Source organism: Anabrus simplex, chromosome 3 (assembly GCF_040414725.1).
Source record: "Anabrus simplex isolate iqAnaSimp1 chromosome 3, ASM4041472v1, whole genome shotgun sequence".
Classification (NCBI taxonomy): domain Eukaryota; kingdom Metazoa; phylum Arthropoda; class Insecta; order Orthoptera; family Tettigoniidae; genus Anabrus; species Anabrus simplex.
The window spans coordinates 284,899,478-284,924,026 of NC_090267.1; the positions used below are offsets into that span (position 1 = coordinate 284,899,478).

The 24,549-nt window shown below is 38.9% G+C and overlaps 1 protein-coding gene across 5 annotated transcripts in view; it reads right to left on the minus strand.

The window, feature by feature from the left end:
* The window catches only part of LOC136866267 (PRKC apoptosis WT1 regulator protein), a 303,714-nt gene that overhangs the window by 134,066 nt on the left and 145,099 nt on the right, over positions 1–24,549 (minus strand). For 3 of the 5 annotated variants that reach the window (XM_067143078.2, XM_067143079.2, XM_067143077.2), the window contains exon 5: positions 3,399–3,506. The exons of the other annotated variants lie outside the window; for them this stretch is intronic. In XM_067143078.2, the coding sequence (XP_066999179.1) occupies positions 3,399–3,506 (108 nt within the window). The remainder of the gene's footprint in view (positions 1–3,398; positions 3,507–24,549) is intronic. 5 annotated transcript variants of the gene reach the window in all.

Consider the following 24,549-nt stretch of genomic DNA (forward strand, 5'->3'; position numbering starts at 1 on the left):
AGTCGCTAACTATCTTGTAACTCATTTACTACTCTATACAGTATAATATCATCTGCAAATAGCCTTATCGGTGATTCTAGTTCTTTACTCATATTTTGATATATAAGGCCCAATAATACTGCCCTGTGGGACCCCACTCTTAAGAGGATGGTTGCCTAGTTGTACTTCCTCTTAAAACAATAATCACCACCATCACCACCCTCTTTATCATTACAGGATCAGATAACACTTTTCCTACTGTAATTCTCAGAGTTCTATTTTGCAGAAATGTAGCCACCCATTCAACCACTCTCTTGTCCAGTCCACTAGCCCTGATTTTTGTCAGTAATCTTCCATGATCTACCCTATCAAATGCCTTGGATAGGTCAATAGCAATACAGTCCTTTTTACCTCCTGAAACTAAAATATAAAAAAATATGTTGAACCAGAAGTAAGCAGTCCTTTCTCCTTTAAATAAGAACCCAAGCTCTGTAAAGATTCCTTCGAGAGACCCAGATCTCCTACTATGTCATTTAGGTAACTTTGGATATGATTTCAGCTCTTCTGTAGGCATTAAAAATTCATTGCAGTCTTCACAATCAGATGATGGTGATGATGATGATGATGATGATTGTAGGGTTACAGGTGGCTTAATACAGGAATGCTGGATCCATGTGGCACAGGCCTGATGGCTAATTTCAAGTTTGGATTTACAATGCTTCGAATATTTTCCTTGTTATGGCCCTCAGTCTTTATCACATAACAATTGTTGAGGTGATTTGTTTGCTCTCACTACATCATTGGAATTCCAAAAGGTAATAACTTCTGCTTCCCCTGAATCCATTTACTTAAGCCAGTACCAAGTGTATGACTCACACTGTGTGGTACAAATCTTTTGTCTTGGTCTCCTAACTCGACACCGAAATAAGCTAGGTAAGCTTTATTTCCGCAGATGAGGTTATGTTCTCTCTTTTTGATTTCAAAGTCAATGAGCAAGAAATGAAACGAAACGAGTTAGGATTGTTTACACAGTCATGTTGAGGAGCATACCATTTGTAGATCAACTTTAAATGCCCTTGTAAATACAGTATATTATATACATAATGTCCACAGAAATGTTCCCTCAATTTTCCCTGACTTTCTCTGACCTACAAAGAAAAATTTCCCTGACTCACAAAAACCAAGTGACAAGTTAATTCGCCGAACAGCATGTTTTACAAGGAACGAAAAAGGAAATTCCAGCCTCCACAATTCCCAGAGCTGGTCCAATTCTCTCTCCACTTCCTTTTTCCAATTATTTATGGAAAAACAATGACATTGATAGCACTTTATATGTAAACAAGTATCTTAATGGTAACATGCACCTTTATCTTATAATTTGTAACAAACAAAGTACAACTAACTTATTAATAGAGAAATTCAAACATGAACAAGTTATTTTACCACAGCAATCAAATACTATTTTATGTGGATTTAAAGCACTCTTGAGATCAAAAGCAATTAACTTGTGTTTGTAATGTAGATGGATATAACAAATTCCAATTAGTCTAGGTCTATATGCAAAGCAGTTTTCAAATTTAAAGATCAGTCAGAAAAGACAAGAATGAAAGAAGAAAAGTTTTGCACTTATCTAAAAGATTGCTGTTTCATTTTAGCACGTCGAGCAGGGCTATCTTTAAAAAGACTCTACAGAGACCTGAAAAAATGAATAAGGTCCCAGTCAATTTCGGAGATCCCAGTTTTCATGGCTCCATTCACTGTATGCAAACTACATATGCCTATATTAAGAAAGGATGTGCCCTTGGGGTTTAGCACTTGCAAATGATTTTGTAGTTTTTTCGGCCCATCCATTGAGACTTGCAAATTATTTCCCGAAGGTAAGGAGAGTCTGTGTATAAACCCATTTATTAAGCGATACGCAGCTGACCTGCCTAAAAATACACTGTTCCAATACCGTCTTGCAACTTTTTGAAGATTTACATCCCAGAACCTTACAACAAGTCCATTTGTTCTCTTTGGACAAATTTGTTTAACGATTCATCAAAACAAACAACATAGTCAGAGCACTGCCTTGAGTCATTTTGCAAACTTTCTTTAAAATATGAGGCTAGTCCATGATTTATAACATAGGAAGCCTTACTTAGTCTTGCCCATAGTAAAGTTTTCATCAATTTTACTGCCTGGGAACATTGTTTTAAATGCTGTGGAGGTTTCATTACAAGAGTTGAGACACATCTTTCCAGTGACAACCTGGAGAGCCCACATGGCTTCAGCTGATGTAACAACATCTTCATTCACACTGAAAGTCTTGAAACTCATCTGACTTGTTCCTGGCACTGCTAATTCCTTTGTAGCTGTGGATGTAGTGCTAACTCTTGACTGCGTATCTTCAAGTGGAGATGGAGTAGAGGTATACTTTGCAAAGAAAGAAATTGTTGGCTGGGAAGACTTAGCTTTTATGTATTCTGTATTTTGTATGAGTAGGTCCTTTAGCATGGATAACATATTACTAAGTTTGAATGATTTACAACACACTTTGCAGTATGCTGAAGTTGCATCATTTACCAATATGTAAAATCAACCATTCAGTTCGAGAAACACTTTACTGTCTAGCCAGAATTTATTAAATGTACATTGTTTGTTAGTTAATGTCACGAGTTTCAAGCAAGCATCCTAGAACCGAAATAAAAACGAATACATAAAAATGGTTGAAAGAAATGACACAAGGGCACAACAAAAATTGCAGAATTGTTGTGCACTTCTTGTGAAAAGATACAAAAAAAAAAAAAAATACTACAATAGCCTGGGTTACAGAAGACTAGAGCATAAAAATATCCTCACAAATCCATCACTGGGGAAGATTTCCCTGACTTTCCAGGTTCGTCTGTGAACAGAGATATTGATATTCGTACAAATGACACTTTTTGATTACTCTAATGCATATCATATCGACCACTGTACATCGTAACATGTAAATTTTAAAAGAAGCAAAATTATGTAATTACAGTAAATGAAAACTGTGGATGTTACAAGAAATCTGATACAGTACCATATATGGCAACAGCTGTAAGAAATTGATGAACACCCATTTTTATGCAAAGCTCCAAAATGACAGACTGAAAGAGAATAAAGTGTGTAAACTCAATATGACCATAAATGCTATCAGTGTATAGAATAAAACTTTTAAAAATGTTCAAAAATCTTCTGGAAAAAAAAGTTTGTTCAGAAAAATTTCCACTGAAAAAGAAATCAAAGAGAGACCATATGAAATGTATTCTGTGAAGAGAAATTAGTAGGTTATATTTGTGCCTAAAGAGTAGAGCAACATATTTCAACTACTTGACTACAGAGGCAAAAACTAACAGCCAGGGTTGAAAGCTAGTGTCTTCCCAGAAAGAATGCCAGGATAATTAACTCACCTCCACGGGTTCACGGTCCAATAACTCATTGTGTTGCGTGTTCCGACGAGTCTCGGCTGTCATACATTGTGCCTCGTCTTCATCTTCACCAGTGCTGCCACCTGTAGACTACAATGAAGAGTTAATAGCTTTTGCTCTTTATTTTCTTACATGAGCATTACGAATAACTTTCATTTCTAGCTGATTTAAAAGTTGTTTAAAATGCAAGAAAAGTCTCATTCTGAAGGAGCACTGCAAAACTCTATTCCTATTTAAATATGTGTATGAATCTGATGGAGAATACTGTATTATGTAGCAACAAAGACCACCGTTACTGACTAAACGACACACGATTCATAAAGTGGAGAGAGGCAATTAAGATGACAGCGAACGTTTCAGCTGTACATAGCTTACTACACAGCAGGTCCCTGGGCACTAACCTCTGTTGGCGATCTGATGAATTTCTACAGAATATGCGACATATAATTCGATAAATGGGTTAGTCCCATGAGCTCCTATCACGAAACCTGTTATAGCAATGGATTCCAGATGATACTTATCATTGAAAAATTGGACTGTAGTTTTATAAATAGCCATTTTTCATTGTCCACTTCTTTGGGCTGTGTTATGTGAGACTCAAATGTGATTGTAGGGTCTATGATGTAATTTGTTTGTTTTGCGGATAATTCATGCAATAGCGAGGCGTGTGTTTGAGGTCACTGTCTTGGAGGACAAACCCACGTCCAATAAGCTGCTGTCCAGATGGAAGAGCATAACGAGATAGGATGGAATGGTAGCCGTTTTTGTCCAGTGTTCCTTGAATTCGGTGTAGTGTACCAACTCCACTGAATGCGAAACAACCCCAAACTGCCACAGAGCCCCCTCTATGTTTCAATGTAGGTGCTATACAGTCATGATGCATTTCTTCTGATGCTGAACGTTGAACATAAACTCGTTGCCGTTGCCCGAAAAACTTCGAAACTTGGTTACAATAATCTGTCATTAAACATATTTGTGCGGGTACATATGTTTTGTCTGGAAACTTTTGACTGACAGTATATATATATGTTGAGAGAGTTGAGTCAGTCATCAGTCCATAGACTGGTTTGATGCAGCTCTCCATGCCACCCTATCCTGTGCTAACCTTTTCATTTCTACGTAACTATTGCATCCTACATCTGCTATAATCTGTTTGTCATATTCATACCTTGGTCTACCCCTACCGTTCTTGCCACCTACACTTCCTTCAAAAACCAACTGAACAAGTCCTGGGTGTCTTAAGATGTGTCCTATCATTCTATCTCTTCTCATCAAATTTAGCCAAATCGATCTCCTCTCACCAATTCGATTCAGTATCTCTTCATTCGTGATTCGATCTATCCATCTCACCTTCAGCATTCTTCTGTAACACCACATTTCAAAAGCTTCTATTCTCTTTCTTTCTGAGCTAGTTATCGTCCATGTTTCACTTCCATACAATGCCACGCTCCACACAAAAGTCTTCAAAAACATCTTTCTAATTCCGATATCAATGTTTGAAGTGAGCAAATTTCTTTTCTTAAGAAAGTTCTTCCTTGCTTGTGCTAGTCTGCATTTTATGTCCTCCTTACTTCTGCCATCGTTGGTTATTTTACTACCTAAGTAACAATATTCATCTACTTCCTTTAAGACTTCGTTTCCTAATCTAATATTTCCTACATCACCTGCCTTCGTTCGACTGCACTCCATTACTTTTGTTTTGGACTTATTTATTTTCATCTTGTACTCCTTACCTAAGACTTCATCCATACCATTCAGCAACTTCTCGAGATCTTCTGCAGTCTCAGATAAAATAACAATATCATCGGCAAATCTCAAGGTTTTGATTTCCTCTCCTTGGACTGTGATTCCCTTTCCAAATTTCTCTTTGATTTCCTTTACTGCCTGTTCTATGTAAACATTGAAAAGGAGAGGGGACAAACTGCAGCCTTGCCTCACTCCTTTCTGGATTGCTGCTTCTTTTTCAAAGCCCTCGATTCTTATCACTGCAGACTGATTTTTATACAGGTTGTAGATAATTCTTCGTTCTCGGTATCTGATCCCTATCATCTTCAGAATCATAAATAGCCTGGTCCAATCAACATTATCGAATGCCTTTTCTAGATCTACGAATGCCATGTACGTGGGCTTGTCCTTCTTGATTCGATCCTCTAATATCAGACGTAAAGTCAGGATTGCTTCACGTATTCCTACATTTCTTCTGAAGCCAAATTGATCTTCCCCCAACTCAGCTTCAATTTGTTTTTCCATTCTTCTGTAAATAATACGTGTTAAAATTTTGCAGGCATGAGATACTAAACTAATAGTGCGGTAGTTTTCACACCTGTCAGCACCGGCTTTCTTGGGAATAGGTATAACAACATTCTGCCGAAAATCGGATGGGACTTCTCCTGTCTCATACATCTTGCACACTAAATGAAATAACCTTACCATGCTGGTTTCTCCTAAGGCAGTCAGTAATTCAGAGGGAATGTCATCAATTCCAGGTGCCTTGTTCCTGTTTAGGTCACTCACAGCTCTGTCAAACTCTGACCTCAAAATTGGGTCTCACTTTTCATCAGCATCAACAGCCTCTTCATGTTCCAGAACGAAATTATCTACATCGTTACCTTGATACAACTATTGGATATGCTCCTGCCATCTTTCTGCTTTGTCTTCATTCCCTAGAAGTGGCTTTCCATCTGAGCTCTTAATATTCATGCACCTAGATTTCCTTTCTCCAAAGGTTTCCTTGATTTTCCTGTATGCAGCATCTACCTTTCCCAGGACCATACAACCTTCGACATCCTTGCACTTCTCCTTCAGCCATTCTTCCTTAGCTACCTTGCACTTTCTATCCACTTCATTCTTTAATCGCCTGTATTCTTTTCTGCCCTCTTCATTTCTAGCATTCTTGTATTTTCGTCGTTCATCAATCAGGTCTAGTATCTCCTGAGTTATCCACTGATTCTTAGTTGATCTTTTCTTGCTTCCTAACATTTCTTCAGCAGCCCTACTGACTTCATTTTTCATGACTCTCCACTCTTCCTCTACTGTGTTTCCTTCGGCCTTTTCATTTAGTCCTTGTGCAACATGTTCCTTGAAACAATCCATCACACTCTTTTCTTTCAACTTGTCTAGATCCCATCTTTTAGCATTCTTTCCTTTCTTCAATTTCTTCAACTTCAGATGGCATTTCATGACCAACAAGTTGTGGTCAGAGTCCACGTCTGCTCCTGGGAAAGTTTTGCAATCCAACACCTGGTTTCTGAATCTCTGCCTAATCATAATGAAGTCTATTTGATACCTTCCAGTGTCTCCAGGTCTCATCCACGTATACAGCCGTCGTTTGTGGTGTTTGAACCAAGTATTGGCGAGGACTAAATTATGGTCAGTCCAGAATTCAACCAGCCGACTTCCTCTTTCGTTCCTTTGTCCCAATCCAAATTCTCCTACTGTGCTACCTTCTCTTCCTTGGCCTACCATATATATACACTGTATATATACACTGTCATACTTCATGGAGGATGAGACTGACAGCATATTGCGATGTAAACGTCATGACATATATATGAGGAGTTGATAGGCTCAGATGTTTATTAATATAAGAGTCATAATTTTTTTAAATTGGCAGTGAGTCGAACAACTAATCTCAGAAAGGAAGCATCCGTAAATTAAAACTGTGTTATAAAGGGATTAAATTCAGTAACATGCAGAGATTGTCATGAAGTTGTCTAATAAAGGGAAGTATCAGGTAAGAAAGTCGAAAACTACCTTGAAATTTTGACACAATCATGTTATAAATTTAAATTATAGATTTAACTGCGAGGCTCCAAAATCGTACATGGAATTCTCGTATGCAAGCATGACAGGTGGCACAGCTGGACATAGCTGAGCCAGCTCAGAGTTGTGGTGTGGTGGGACGTACATGCATGCAGTCTCTCGACCCACTCTGAAGTTGCATTGTTTCACTCACTTGTCAGACACTCACAAAAGAATAGCAGAAATAACTCGTATAAATTGCATGATGGTAACACAAGTTTCTGTATACCAAGCACAACGAATAAGAACTTTATTGTCGTACTGTTCTTCACACATTTCTTTCTTCTTCTGTAAACAATATTTAGCAGGCACTATGAACTCAAGAGGTCACTCTTGTGTAATTCATTGCAAACGATGAATATTTTATCATATCCCAAAATTGTACAGATGAAAACTGAAAACTGTCTCTCTCTGATGAATCTCAACTTTAATATCATTACGAGAGGTTAGAATTTCTGTTCAGCGGCAGAAGAAGAATTTGTCTAACAATTGAATTATGCCCCTGGTACCTGGAGGAATCTGAAGCAGTTTAATTGTTTTGCATGGAGGGGTGTCTTCATGACAAGTTGTACCACTGTATGTGGTCCACAAATAGAAAACCAGGGCACAGTTGTCTTCAGAGAACTGAACAAAAGGCTTCTCTAAACTATGATTTCAGTTCTTTTTCCCCAAATTTTCCTGTTTTTGTGGCAATGACAATATCTGCTTTCAAGTGCCATGCTCCTCACTTTCATCTATCCTATCCGACCTCCCTTGGTCAACTCTTGTTCTTTTCCGACCCCGATGGTATTAGAGTACTTGAGGCCTAGGGAGTCCTTCATTTTCATGCCCTTCATGGCCCTTGTCTTTCTTTGGTTGATATCTTCACTTTTCGAAATGTCAGTCCCCTTGCATTTTTCTCTCTGATTAGTGTTATATAAAGGATGGTTGTATAATTGTGCTTCCTATTAAAACAATCATTATCACCACTACCACCACCACCACCACCACCACCACCCTGTTTTATTAATCCAGAGAACCGATGGTTCCAGTTGGCTCCTGCAGTACAATAAATAATTTAGCGAACAAAGAAATGTCCATACTGATTGTTGGTATTATGGTGTATGAATGTATGAGTGAACTAACTAATTGGGCCAGGGATGGTGAACCTATGCCACGCGTGTCACTTAGTGACACGCGAACACAATTTTGGTGGCACACCAGCTGCACATATTAACGTTTTTATGTATGCCTTGTACTATAGACTATAGGCCTACATATCTTGTGCATCGTATAGTCAGGGTGTTTCAGGTTTAAGAAATAAATACCGAAAATCTAATTTCTATGGCAACACTGCAACACTGATAGGGCCGGAAGTTAAGTGAGATAAATGTCAGATGCGGCCGATTAACCATTCGCTCACCCACATCAGTCATTTAGTGAAAATTGACTTGTGTGTGGTTGCCAGCATCGCGTAATTATTCTTAGTAACTGTTCATTGTTTTGAATTCTGTAAGACAAATAGTTGCCAAGAGATTTCCCAAGTTTCGAGATTTGGAGAAACTATCACACTTAACTTCTAAACCTCATATTGCACGAATGAGTGATATTAATGTCAGTTTTCTTGAGTGGTTAGATATTGAACGTTTAAAAATGGAGTTGATTGAATTTCACGAAAGCAGTACGTGGGTGAACAAATTCATACAACTTGGTGAAGCATTAGTGAAAATCGAGTGTGCTGTTGATGGTGAATACTCTCTCTAGAAGCCGGAAAACGTAATACTTAAACAATGGAACAGACTGCCACAGATGTTTTCAAGCATGAAGACACTTGCTACTGCGCTACTTACTTCGTTTGGGTCATCATATGCCTATGAGCAGCTATTTTCAACAATGAATGTCTTGAAGTCAACAGTTAGAAATCGTCTTGGTTCAGGTCGAAGTGCTTATCGTGTGTTACAGAAAACAACAAGTCATGAACCTAAAAGAAATGTCATGGCTACTAAGTATTTTTGCGGTATTGGCAAAATACGACCACGAAAAGTGCAATCAAATGTATTATTTTACAATATATATATAAGCTATTTGCTTTATGTCGCACCGATACAAATAGGTCTTATGGCGACGATGGGAGAGGAAAGGCTTAGGAATGGGAAGGAAGCGGCCGTGGCCTTAGTTAAGGTATGGCCCCAGCATTTGCCTGGTGTGAAAATGGGAAACTATGGAAAACCATCTAAGGGCTGTCGACAGTGGTGTTCGAATCCATTATCTCCCAGATGCAAGCTCACAGCTGCGCGCCCCTAACCACACGACCAACTCGCCCGGCAATCTTTATATGTAATAAAGTATTATGAAACATAATTTTGAATTAGGGATGGAAGTCGGTGGTGGTGGTGGTGGTGGTGGTGGTGGTGGTGGTGGTGGGAGTTTGTAGCCATTAAAAAAAACGAAAATAACAAGAGGCACAGTGTTGATAATAAACCAGACTTAAAATGGCACACTAGTTGGAAAAGGTTCGCCATCCCTGAATTGGGCTATCATGTACGTGTTTCTTACCTTCAAAAGATAGTTGATTTCGATTGCATTTCGCACTCAAACCCACTTTGATCAGTGTTGTAAATAGAGGACAGGGTGTAATGGAGAATCGTTCTCAAGCCATCTCCAGAAATTCTTCTGCAGCGTTACTCTTTTGTTTTTCGTCCTGAATATGCGAACGGGATATATATTTTATAATTTTTCCATTCTGTGTTGTTCCCTGAAACAGCTAATCCAGGCATGAGAGGCAGAGAAATTACTTTTTTCGATACTTCATGTAATGTAAAATTACCTATGATAGTTCACGTGTAATTTCCAAAGCCCACAGTCAAAAATCTGTATCACAATTCGCCTTCCCCTTCTTGCCTCCAGGAAACAGGAATAGAGTTTTTCAGACATACACTTTTATGTTCAATCGGACTTCCCGAGATACCCGTATTTTCCAACTGCTTCTTCCACAAGTAAAGATATCGCTCCGACTTCATTAAACTAAAATATCTGTGGATGTGTGAAAGTGTTAGTTGTTTTTTGTCACCTTCGTTAAGCCACAATTTTACAGCCCTCTACTTATACTCCATATTGATATTTTCTGGTACCTACACATTTTACATGGCTAGGAACATAACTAGAACTGGACAATTTGCATGGCAGTGGACTCGGAGCATCACTCTATTCTGGGGGGTCATATTCTAGTTTCCAACAGGGACTCGGAACTTCGCTTGCAACTGGCAGAAGCTTTTCATAAGCAGAATCACCTGAGTCGCTTTCACTGCCTCCACTGTGGAGAAACCTCCTCAATACGTTGCACTCCTCTATGATTATTTTTCATCAAATCAATCAGATATTGCCCCATTTCCTTTCCTTTGAAGCTAGTTTTTCCTGAGAACCAAAACCCCTTTTCGCAGAAATAACTCATTACAAGCTCTGCTACGTTGTTAGGATTTAGAACGTCATCCTCCAAGGAACTCATTTTCACTGTCTTGCTTTCTCTAGGACAACCATCAAAACCATTACGTTAATGCTGGTTACAGCAAAACACCCTACAGCTGATTAGTGCATGCAACTCTGCTTATCACTGGCCTTGAGTACATAGGCCACAAGGGCTGTCCATCCCCAGCCAACATTTACAGTACTCGTGCGATATCCCATTGATCTATATGATATATTTATCACATGATTTTGGAGACTTGCAGTTAAAACTGGATGCTGATTTTCCACACGCTGTCCTCTTATAGTAAATCTGTGTCAAAAAATTTCAAGGTAGCTTTCAACCTGTCTTACCTGATACAGCTATCGAGCTCAGTCTTCCATGACATTTAGTAAATGATTGTTTCTTTGAAAACCAGCAGTTGTACATGTTATTAGGTCATAACAGTAGACCAGGTAAAGCCAATATTCCCGGTTACACACTTCTAAGTAGATTAGATCAGTAGCTGGCATATTTTATCTTCATGGTTGTATTTTATTAAATGAAACGGTGTATGGCTTTTAATGCCAGGGGTGTCTGAGGGCAAGTTCAGCTCGCCGGATGCAGGTATTTTTATTTTTGACACCCGTAGGTGACCTGCACGTCATGATAAGGACGAAATGATGATGAAGGCGACACAAACACCCTGCCCCCATGCCAGCGGATTTAACCAATTATGGTGAAAATTCCTGACCCTGCCGGGAATAGAACCCGAGATCCCTGTGACCGAAGGCCAGCACGCTAACCATTTAGGAATGGAGCCGGGCTGTATTTTATTTAATATATAGGACAAACATGATATGTGATTTTTGGTATTTCTTCATTAGTATTTGAGTTAGGTTATGTCCATACGAATTACAGACAACATTGTATACTGAAGTGTGTTGGATGTTGTATGGAATATTGAATTCAGTTTCATTTTACATAGACCATAGGGTGTAAATTACAGGTACTTCCTTTTAAATATTTGTATGGATAAATAGATTTTAAATATGGGATAAATGGATGCCCAGAACAATAATTTCATAAGAGACAAATTATTTTTATGTTCAGACAGTGTAAATAGAAATTTTCAAATTCCTACATCAAAATATCATTTTGAGATAGATTTTAACAAGATGACATACTATTATTTTTAAAGCGTGTTACATACTGTATGACAAACTTGTTTAATCATAAATGATGGATCTAGTAAATCAGAGAAACAATACTATCTACCAAACCAAACCCAACCCAAAGGCGCAGCAGGGCTATGACCTACCAAGGGACCGCTGCTCAGCCCAAAGGCCTACAGATTACGAGGTGTTGTGTGCTCAGCACGGCGGATCCTCTCGGCCGTTATTCTTGGCTTTCTAGACCGAGGCCGCCATCTCACCGTCAGATAGCTCCTCAATTGTAATAACTGTCAAAAGCAAACAAGCTTCTCTTCAATAAGCATTGTAAAAGCAAACTATGTAAATTTTGTAAGATTAATGAAATATAAGGAGATTTGAATACATTTAGATAGTGTTTTATAGTAATTGCCAATTTCATTAATCATTATGAGATATGTGATTTTATCTTATGACATGATAATTAAACTCTGTAATCTTCTATATAAATAAAATCGTAACGACAGTGTGTCTGTACATTGATTATTTTGGGGAAATTTCCGTACAGTTATCCGTATCAGGAGTAACAACGACCATCTGCATAATTTTTAGCTTTGGTGTCTGTTTGTCTGTCCTTCTATAACATGAAAACAACAGGATACATTTCCACCTAACTTCATATTTAGAATCCGCCTGTCCTTGGGAAGGTTTTAGGGCAAATATTGTTTTTAAATCCCTGAACTAATTGGGGGTTTATACGAAACCGAAACCGTGATTTTGCACTCCCTCAAAATATACACAACCAAACTTAATGGAAATCTACCTGCCTTAATGGAAATTAATTTCTAAACCTTTAATTCTCATGTGCATCATTTCGATACCGGGATTAGTAACAGAGATATCATTAACGGGCCGTTTTTTGGTACAAGTCCCACCGGACTTAACGCAAGAGCGGGTGCGCGTAAAGCGTATTTCTTACAACTTGAAAACTACTGAGATATTTGAACCAAACTTTATATTTAGCATCCACCCCTCCAATGGTAGGTTTTAAGGTTTATGCCATTTCAAATTCCTGGAATGAACTGGGGTTTTATAGGGGACCGAAATGGTGATTTTTACTCTCCCACAATGTATCAAGTACAAGACCAACCTGACTGGAAATCGATCAAACTGTTTGGGAATCCAATTCTAATTTCTTTTTCTCACGTGCATTTTTCAACGGGAGGATTAATAAGGGAGATAACATGAAAGGTCGGTTTTCAGGTTAAGTCTAGCGGACATAGCCCAAAAGGTGTTATACGTGGAGCAGATTCCTTATCTATCTAGATAAATCATATCGTAATGACCTGTGTCTGTGCATTGACTATTTTGGCAAAATTTTAGGACAGATTTCTGTTTAAGGGGTAATAATGACCACCTGCATATTTTTTAGCTATAGTTTCCTGGAAGACCTAAATTTTACCCCCCTCACCCAAAATCAAGATTTCCTCACAATCTGCCACACGAGCTGAAAAATTGAAATTAAGCAAATTTATACGTTTTAGCCGGTAACCTACGGAAAATTCCAAGATCTTTAAATATTTCACTTTTTATGCCGAATAATGTCAAAATATAGGCAATTTAATGATGCTGATAACCTTCGTTTCGAGGTATTTCGCGGCTAAACGGTAAGTCCGATCACAAAACGGATGGCACGATCTCCGTTCAATTTCGAGCGATCTAGAACTTTGGTCCTCTGATATTTTGTCCTCTCTCTCTCCCTTATAGGGTAGATTTGGCTGTATATTTCGATGGTTCGTAAATTTTGTGCTTTTTACACGTGTATTATTTAGTTTGACACACTTTTAGGAAAGGTAGAGTCATCGAATTTGGCACGCACATTGACACGACCAATGCCTATATGCGAACCCAATTTGATGATTCTAGCTTCCACATACGTATGTGAAAAATAATGTAAAATGATGAAAATGTACCCAAATTTAACCCCATTCAAATATCGTAACTCAATCAAACCCATAAATATGTGAGATACGAGAAAATGTTTTAACACCAAACATGTAGAGCGATAAAAGGGACGTCTGAGGGTGCAAACCGTTTGTTGGTATGATGTACTGTTTAAGAGCAGTAAATCTCGAAATGAAGGTTTGCACTTTCAAACGTGCCCATGCTTATCTGTCATCTATATAAATATAGTCGCAGCGACCGTCTGTCTATACATTGGCTATTTTGGCGGAATTTCCGTACAGTTGTCCATTTCAGTTGTAATAATGACCATCTGCATATTTCTTAACTTTGGTGTTTGTTTGTCGGTTTGATTGTATGAGTTTTTATAACTTGAAAACTACTGAATATATTTCTACCAAACTTGATATTTAGAATCCACCTGTCCTTGTGTAGGTTTTAGGGCCAATATTATTTCTGAATACCTAAATTCACTGGGGGTTTATCTGAAACCGGAACCATGATTTTGCACTTCCTCAAAATATGCACATCCGAAATTAATCGAAATCTACAATCCTTAATGGAAATCCATTTCTAAAAATTTTGTTCTCATATGAATTTTTGACAGGAGGATTAGTGAGTGAGATATCATGAACGGTTGGTTTTGCAGGTTAAGTCCAGCGGACGTAGCCAAAATGTGTTATACGTGGAGCAGATTCCTTATCTATCTATATAAATAAAATCGTAACGACTGTGTGTGCCTGTACATTGACTATTTTGGTGAAATTTTCGTACAGATACCCGTTTGAGGGGTAATAATGATCGTCTGCATATTTTTTGGTTTAATTTCCTGAAAGTCATAATTTTTACCCCCTCACCCAAAATCCAGATTGCACCATAATCTGCCAGACAAGCAAGAAAATTGAAATTTGGCATAATTATACGTTTCAGCCTGTAACAAACGAAAAACTTCACAGATCTTTAATTTTTTCATTTTTATCCCTGAAGAATATCGAAATATGGAAGCAATTTTAATGATGGTGCAGACCTTTGTTTCGAGGTATTTCGTGGGATAAACGGGAAGTCCTATCACATAACAGATGGCACAATCTTCGTTGAATTAGGAGTGATCTTCCACCTTGGTCTTATGACTTTTTGTCGTATCTGTATCGCTTATACGTTAGATTAGTCTCTATTTCTCGATTTTAAGTAAATTTGGACTCTTTACCTATATAATTCATACTTTCAATCAATTACAGGAAAGATAGTATGATCAAACTCCACATGAACATTGGCCCATAAAGTACCCATATGTGAGGCAAATGCTATGTCACATAATTATCCGAAAAGTAATGCAATGTAAGATAATCTTACACAAATTTCAACCTATTCAACGTTTCTGACTCAATCTGACCCACGAATAGATGAGATGCAAGAGAATATCATAAGATCAGCCATTTAGATCGCTAAATACTGCGCCTTACGGTACAATCCTTTGTCAATATGACATACTGTTTAGCAGCAGTTAATCTGTAAATGAAGGTCTGCAATATTGTAAACATGCATATACTTTCGTATGTCCATCTATATACATTCATTGATGTCGAATTGTAGCGATCGAGAAGGGGTGTGTCTGCTATTGTAATCAGTACTCCCTACACTGACTTTGACTGCTGGCAGTAGGAATGGGGTCCTTCTCCAACTCCTGTGTAACTGGCATTAGTAAGGAGGGCCTACCATTTTAATGAATAATTCACTTCTCGGTTTGTCTTGCAGAAGGCAAGGGATCATGCAGTTTTGTTCGAAAGTTCCCTACCCTATTGTGTTTGGCTCTAGGCCAGGGTGCCCGCCATTATAAACAAATGTTCCAATCTAAAATTTGACTAGCATTAGGCATAGTGGCCTGCTATTTTCATGGAAACTCACTAATTCTGTGTGACTGGCAGTAAGCTGGCTGGCAGCAGTAAAAAGGGCCTGTCATTATGATAACTGCACAACTCAATTTTGACTGGTTGTAGGTAAGTTGCCTGCTATTATAGTAGAAACTCCTCAACTGTAATCTGTCTGAAAGTAGGAAATGGGTCTGCTATTGTAACTAAAACTCCCCAAATCGATTGTTACCGCGCAGTAGGCAATGGGGCCTGCAATTATAATGTAAACTTGCCAACACGATTGTGAATGGCAGTAGGCAAGTGAGCCTGCCGTTATCATCACAACTCTGCAACCCTCACTTTACATTGGAAACAACGTATGGGGACCTCCCCATGCTATTTCTCGGATAAGGCTAAGAGACATGCAATTTCAAAACAATCTCATTTACTGAACGCACAGTCTTTACGTCGATATCCGTTACAATGTAGAATACCGTAGCGAAGCACGGGTACATTTGCTAGTGATGAAATAATTTTAAAATTCACTGATTACCTGTTATGAAAATACATAAGTACCTATTACATGCATGCCACGAGTAAAGTCTATACTCGTGCATATTTTAATATAACAGCTGCGGAAATTTCATTCTTTTAATACCAGGTATCTTCATCAGTGTCCTCCCACGGACAACACTGAGATGGTTACAATATATATACATTCACTCGTCTATTTTTGATGCTTATAAGTAACTCAGACAATAGAGGGACCAATGGCTTAGGACACAAGGTCCCTCCTAGATTAAATAATCACCCCACAGAGGAGGAAATGACAATGAAACTTATATGCACCTTCTATTATCCAGGTTAGAGGCAACTGTAAAAGATATCTATCTATAACCACATTAGGAACAGTCCAACTAAAATCTAGTAGAAGTATAAAATGCTTTTGGAAGTGAAGATTATCAGTGTTAAAACGATAATGTACATGAGTAGAAATATGGTGACTCTGGATGTGCTAGAGCTTCACCCTGCCTGTAACACACGGCCTTCTGTATACCTGGGGAGCTGTGAAAAGTTTGTGACCAATATCAAAATTCACCCTGATGGATACCATTAAGTTGGGAACAACCAGTATCTCGTCAAGAAGAACCTGCTAATTCATAAAGACGACATACCTATCCTTCAGCTGACAAGGAAACACAACTGTAAGTGTCCATTCAGACTGAGAAGTGGTACAAGAACCTCAGTTGGAATGCTCTATTCAGCAATACCAAAATTAATTTTCCAATCATACATTTAGCACCTGGTTTAGGTGTTAAAGTTTGCTCATTTGAGCACCGAATCTACAGGAGTGAGAGCGGGAAAGTAGATAGAGGCGGCACAGTTGGACAGTGCATCTGCCACACACTTTCTCTCTCTCTCTCTCTCTCTCTCTTGCGAACACACTTTCTTTCCCTAACCCCGGCAATCAAAGCCACTTTATGTGGAAAATGGGAACATGTGGCTGTCAATGCAATATTATGCAGGCGGTACTAAATACTTCATTTTTATGACTATGTGACATGAACTGGACACACTGAATTTTTAACTATGAATTGATGATAAATATTACTCATCCTGCTATTTATTAATGGCTGGTACAATGTTCAAAGCCTGATGGCATTATTTACCAAAGAAGACCAGCAAAACACCACAATAATCAAAGCAGAGACTGATCTAGCTTTTGAGACAAACAGTAACATTTCCTTTAATGGAAACAAGCGGGAAGTACATGTATTTATTAATGATTGATTGACTGATTGATTGATTGATTGAATGAATGAATGAATGCATTAATTTTCAGAACTTTCACAACATGCTGAGGATGAACCTGATGACGTAATTACGAAATAATCCTGATCATGCTACCATGAAGACACTATTGAATATGAAATTTATTTTCTTAACACTGAAGGGAGTGATTGTGATATTAGACATGATAACAAACTAATTTGAATTTCAACGCTGCCTGTATGTGTATTGTATGTTGGGTATTTAGTCCGAAGGCTGGTTTGATCCTCTGCAGCACCGCCAACAGCTGTCATAAATAGCCTAGGCGTCACTTGAAGAAGTGTACTAGGGAAATGAGGAGTGAGGTAGTTTCCCGTTGCTTTCCTCACCGAGCTAGCCGTTGCTATTGCATATCAGTCTGCCAAGCCCACTGAAATGTATGCACCAACCGACCCTATGAGCGATATTTTCACACCATTCATAACAGGGACTGGCTGCATAAGGAATGGTATTACTAGCATCACTCATACCTCAGTCACTTTCATGTTGTCAAAGCCAAGGATGAGACTGACACAAGTCAATGAAAGTAAGAAAATTTTATATAGCCCATGCCGGAAGACATAGCGCACTGTAAACACTACATCTCGCCAGCAAAGGCATACGATAACATAAAATAATTTGCATTTCAATGCTGCCTATAACAACAAAAACCTTCAGTGACAAAATGACTGCGGTAAACAAAGAAGTCTCCAGTCTGAAGTCTGTAATGCAGATTTACCAACAACAAAAAAACACAACAGATATTTATAGGTGGAAAAAACATGTACAGGACGAAGGAACACAACATGTCAAAATTCAGTATGTGTTCCAAGAAATGTTGCAAGAGTTCAAGGGTTCAAAGAATGCAAGCAAATTAAAGGCACATCAAGCAGCTCATTGGGCACATTTTCCTTCTTTCAAGGCTTCCAAATTCATGCGTGGATGAACTTAAACTGTCATGTAATACTGTGTCAAGAAAAATTATGAAGTTTGTCATGAAACGATATAGACAGACGATTACAGCAGTATCATTGCAACTTCAAATACCTTTTAGAGTGATGTAAGAGACTAAATCAGCAAATGTGGCCTCTGTAGCTTTTTCAACACAGACCAATCAGGGTTCAATTTTGAATTCCATGGTGGCAGGATATAACAGACATGGGGACAAGAGTCCATTAGCCAAGGTGACTGACTCACTGAACACACTAACTCACAGCTACATTACGCAACTTATATGGGCAGATGGATGTCTCTTGTCAACGGTCCTTTATTTTCTTCTTCTCAAGAAACAAATGGTACTTTTGGTCCAAGGGTTTAGGAAAGAAGGTTCCAAGCCCCAAATCTTTTAAGTCGTTGCCTGTAAATCTGAGAAATTGAACTAAAAATATGTGTGTTATCCCAATGCAACTGGTGCCAGTGTGCTTATCATTGACTTGTAAACGGGTCAGACAGAGAATAATATTAAAAGTGGTATTAGTAGAAGGCAAAGAAGTATTCGTAAAGACTCATCCAGCCTCTTGACGTTTTACGGGTTCTGTATAAGGATGCAATTCATCAGAATCTTCTAAGATTTTATTCTGCTCTACAATATGAATCTCAATATTCACAAGAGAAACAACATTCTTTGCATCCAAGCCTTTGTACACAATCAGCATCTTCCTCCAGATTTACAAATAAAGGGAGTATATTATAAGACTTCGTAACGGAGTACCGAGGCATAGAAGTGCAGGGAAGCCTCGACAGCGAGCGCAGTGCTCGCAATGGCGAGCGGACGTAGTCGCCTCAAAGAAGTGGCATGATTACGCCTAAAGAAACCAAACAAAACTGAAATCACCAGCAATATGTATGTTCTTGATAAATAAAGCAAACTAATAAACTAGTAAATGAAACTGAAGTCACCCATATTTACAGAAGATGCTGAAAGTTATTTCCTCAAGCTGCGATGCAAGCTTTATATCTTATGAGATTTCAAAATACGCTTTGCAGTTCATGAACACTGATGGAACGCAGTGTTCCAAATTTTAATTTTTAATTCTTCTGCAGGTCCAGAATTATTCCTGTAAACTTTTTCTTTGAGAGTTCCCCGCTGATAACATTTGCATATGCTTAAATCAGGTGAAGGAGGGAACTATAAGCCTTTACAATTGATCTATTCGTCATCGAACACTTCCTGCAATCATTGCATGTGCTGTCGCACCATCCTGATGGAAACATCCGTACCTTTTTTCTTTTTCAGTCAGTTCAGCAAAAAATGGTTTGAGAATGCTGTGAATATAATGGTCGGAAATAATTGTGTCCTGAAAATATATCTGACCGATAATTCGTCTGGCACTAATAGCACACCATACATCCACCTTAATAATGTGTGGAGGTCTCTGCTGTTAAAAGTGCGGGTTCTCTGCATCCCAGATTCTATTGTTCTGTAAACTGACTTGGCCGCTCAAATGAAACCATGTTTTGTCACTAATAAAAATAAAATTCGGATCCACGACACCATTGTGGACAATATTCATTAAACGAACACTCCACAGTACTACAGCCCTGATGGGCCTAGACCTACCAAGTGACCAATCCTCAGCATGAAGGCCTTCAGAATATGATGTGCGCATGGTAGGTGTGACAAATCTTCTTGATCGTTATTCTTGGTGTCTAGACCGGGATCACCATCTCAACGTCAGATAGCTCCTTAACTGTAATCACGTAGGCTGAGTCGAACATGAACCAACCCTTAGGACCACACAAAAATCCCCTACCTAGTCGGAAATCGAACCAGGGCCTCTGGGTGAGAGGCAGGGATGCAACATCTAGAATGCGGGGCCAGACACTATACATTAGCCAATTGCAAAATCTTATTCTTGCAATGAAATCTGTAGGCTGTATGTTAAGGGCTGGTCAAGTCCAGTGAGACTGTAAACGTATTAATATTTTTGCATCATGTGCTGACGAATGTGAAATACCATTTTCCTGATCTTCTCTCTGAAGTGACTTATGTGGGCTGGCTAGCAGTCTTCCCTGTACATCTTGTAACCTCTCTTGTATGAGAGCTGTTCTCCTTGGCTCTCCTATTTTTCTTATTATGAGTTACGGAACCAGTGCTACACCACTGCACGTAACGTTTTGATAGCACTGTAGAGCCAGGAAACTACCTACAGAATTTTCAAAGGCACCTATTAACTGGTTTCTTCATCTTATGCAAGTAACACTCAGCCTAAAATATTCACAGTGCAGTAGAGTACTTAACCATCACAATAATAACCCCACAACACACCTTAAAACACCAATAGTTTATAGCGAACTGCTACATGAGCTGTCAAGACTTATCACGCTAACCTTGACACAAGCCATATGGCACTTGCTTGGGGATTCCAATAGCCTTTGAGAAGCAGTGTAAAGTCTTACAGTATACTCCCTTTAAAAGGAAATAAACGTGGTACAAGGTATTATAGTCATTTGACAAGAAGTCATGCGGATACGGGTTAAGAAGTGCGAGAGGTAAGCACTACTGCTGCACATGTATGTACCACGTCTCAACGCCTGACAAACATCAGTTCTGTCCGCGGTGACTCTTGCGAATTGAGGTGTTGTCATGAACTTTCAAAGTGGTAGTCCAATTGTGCTTTAGTTAACACATTTACTATAATTAATAAGTACTGCATAATGAACAATTTAATAAGGAATATGGAGGAGCTCATATTGTAAGCCACGACTAATGTTTGTTATTAAAAATAGGAGAGGATTATAGATTACGATAATGTTTGTTACTCGTGTCGTACCTACAAGCTGCCGCAACTTCTCGTCAGACACAGATAGTACGGTATGTTTATGACAAGCCGGAACACTTAGAAAATTCATGTTCATTTTGCTTCTGGACTTCTTGTGATGAAATCTCTAATCAAATGCTCATACTGCAAGGCTTGTTGATGCATAACCAGTTTTTCTACAGCATTAATTTGTGTGATTGTGTACGCAGACTAGACAGTGTAATGAATGTACTTAACCTCCTTGGGCCCTGCGTAAACTATAGGTTACATAGGTTCCCAAATTTTATCTCGGTCTCCAAGCAGTGCAGGCCGCTACTAATGATTCCAAGACCATCTCAGAGAGTGCGGCATTGGTTACGCTGATTTTCAGACACTTATCTCACCACAGTTGGTCAAAATGAATGTTTACAAAATGGAGTCCACAAGTTATTGGCGGAAATCGCATCACAGTGAAAGTAAGTACACTTTTCCAGTAATAATAATAGTTCTAGCATTCTAAAAAGGAGTAGTAATGATTCTATAAGTTCACTAATACGTGATTCATGAATGATTTTATAGGAATCGGCAAAGTGTAACGAACAGTGGCATAGGTTATAGTGGGTCTCACTTGAAGTGATATTTTATATAATGTTTGTTTCTTCTTTTTTAGGCCTTTATTCCAATGAGATTCTGGAAATTGTCAATGAGGACGTGTCCAATATGTCAGACCTTTTGTCACTTTACTTCCTGAACCCCCCTGACGGGGCACTGTTCTGGGAGAGGATGGCGGAGGAGAAAATGATCAAGAAAGTGTCCAGTACGTGGGTTTCTGGAAGAGGTCTGATGAATTTGACCCATTTCCCCCAGCACCTCCACCAGAACCTGAACAAGAGCTGAAAACACTCCCTCCTCTCTCAAGATTCTTCAGATATGTTGGAAGTTTTTTTTGCTGCTACCACTACTATGTCTTATTTGAAATATCCCCGTATACGAATGTATTGGGCCAGGAAGACCCGGGTCCCACAGATAGCGGACATAATATCAAGAGTAAGATATTTCAAGATAAGGAGCAACCTGAAACTTGTAGATGGCACAGAAGTGGATGCAAATGAAAAATTGAGTGACAATTATTGGAAGTTGAAACCACCAATCAAAAACATTCAGCAGACTTGCCTAAATAACCCACGATGCGACAAACAAATACAGTAGTACCACAGTGATGAACAAATAGTACCATTCTGGAGGCAGGTAGTTATGCGTCTGTTTGTCAGAGAAAAGCCAAATCATGTGGCCTGAAAAATTTTGTCTGTGCTGCTCCAGATGGGCTACCAGTTGATATAGATCTCTACCAACTGGCTCGGCAGTATACATGGACAGATTTTTCACTTCAGTTCATCTGTTGGATATTCTCCATTCTGAGTGTGAAGTACAAGGCACAGGAACTTTGCAAAAAAAAAAAAAAAAAAAAAAAAAAAAAAAAAAAAAAAAAAAAAAAAAAAAAAAAAAAAAAAACCGACTGAAAAGCTTCGGACTGATTCTGAAATGAGAAGGGCAGGAAGAGGAACCCACAATAGACAATAGGTTAGTGAGAGATGACGGTCAAGTAGCCATTGTTAAATGGTATGGCAACAAGCCTGTCATTTTATCTTCCAGTGAAGGGCTGAGCCAGTGAGTCAGTGTCGTCGGTGGTGCAGGAAAACAAAAGAATATATTTTTGTAGATTGGCCTCAGATTGCCCTCTCATACAATGAAAATATGGGAGGAGTGGATTTTTTAGATCAAGTTATAGCAATGTATCGAATTCTTGCTCGTACCTAAAAAAATGGACCAAACAGTTGAAATTCCATCTGACTGATTTTGTTCTGGCTGCTTTATGGATAGAACACAGATGAGCTGAAGCTGCAGAAAAATCACCCAAGAGGGAGAAGCTTGACTTTTTGGCCTTTCAAGTAGAGGTGGCTCACTCACTAATAAACTCAGTAACAAGTTGAGATGGAAGAGAAAGATGAAACAAACAGAACCACATTTGGAATGTTCCCCCAAAAAAGGAAGCCAACAACATCTCTGCCTCATGACAGCCTCCGCAAAAAGAATGCTGATCATTTGCCAGAAATCCCAGAAAATGTGAAACCTTCCCGCTGCCGTCTGCCAGGGTGTGACAGTCCTACATGTAGGGTCATGTTGAGACAATATTACGGATTTAAAACTGCTTTCCCAAGGAACGGTTTTGATTTGGCCAATTAGCCGTAGAAAACAGTGTCATGTTTATATTCTCAACTTGGATTTCTCCTACTTGTAAACCATCATATTTCTTAAGTAATTAATTTATTCTCTGGGACTTGCTCTCGATACTTAACTCTCATTCTGCTGTGTGCTGCCATCTGTTATGGTGTGGTCGAAACGTGACCTCGCCTCCAACCAATCAGGGAGCTCCTCGCCATCTTGTTGAACTGCTCTCTTCCAGCGGGAGTAATCGGCCATTATGAAATGAGAAGAAGCTTGACCATGATGGAGGAAGGACATGCTACTCACTCGCTCCGGCTTTTGGCCTTATATATTTCGGGGTGGGCATGATAGTTTCGCAGCATGCCGCTGAGGGTTGTAAGTGCCCTTTTTCCCTATTTGGGCTGGCGCATGCATGTTGGAGCTAGTCATGGTTGTTTTACTGTTTCTGTGTTGTGTTGTTGGCTCATTATGACATGTCAGGTATGGACCGGTTGAGGTCTTATTATTGTACCTTGTGTCTTCGTAGATTTGGAAATACCCTTCGATGTGGGTCTATTGCTCTGATGGAATGATTTTAACTTGTGTTATGTAACTTGTTGGCTTTGTGTGTCCTGGTTTCTTCGCTTTTGGTCTCACTGCATTACCTATTGATCTGACGTTATCTTGTGTTCCGTTGCTACCTCTTGTAATGCTCAGTTAATGTTCACCTGTCACTCTTTGACATTTTTTCTCTTCAGTGGATCTAATTTGTCTTTCGACAAGGTTGTTTGGTCATCTTACCGTTCTGTGGAGTCATTAACTTGGTACGGGACTCGTTAATGGTCTTTAGGCGGTACCGAAGTCGCCCAACTGTTAGATTATGGGGTCTATGTGTTGAGTTCCTTTATTCTTCATTTTCTGTGAGCATTTTTCCAACGTCCTGCCATCTTTTCTGCCATTTATATTTTATTTACCTTGTTTCCTGGTTGTATGGAAAGGTACCTGGTTAGCGGTAATGCTACAGTGTGAATCTGCGGATGTCATATATTTCTAGTCCGGTTATCACAGAGGCCTTGTAAAAGGCAACCGGTAGATTAGGTTGGGTAGGTCATTGCTCTAATTTCCTCATGGTCATCTGGTTTGAGGTGGATTCTATCGCCTTTTCTTACTTAATCAGGTGTCCTGCGTGAAAGC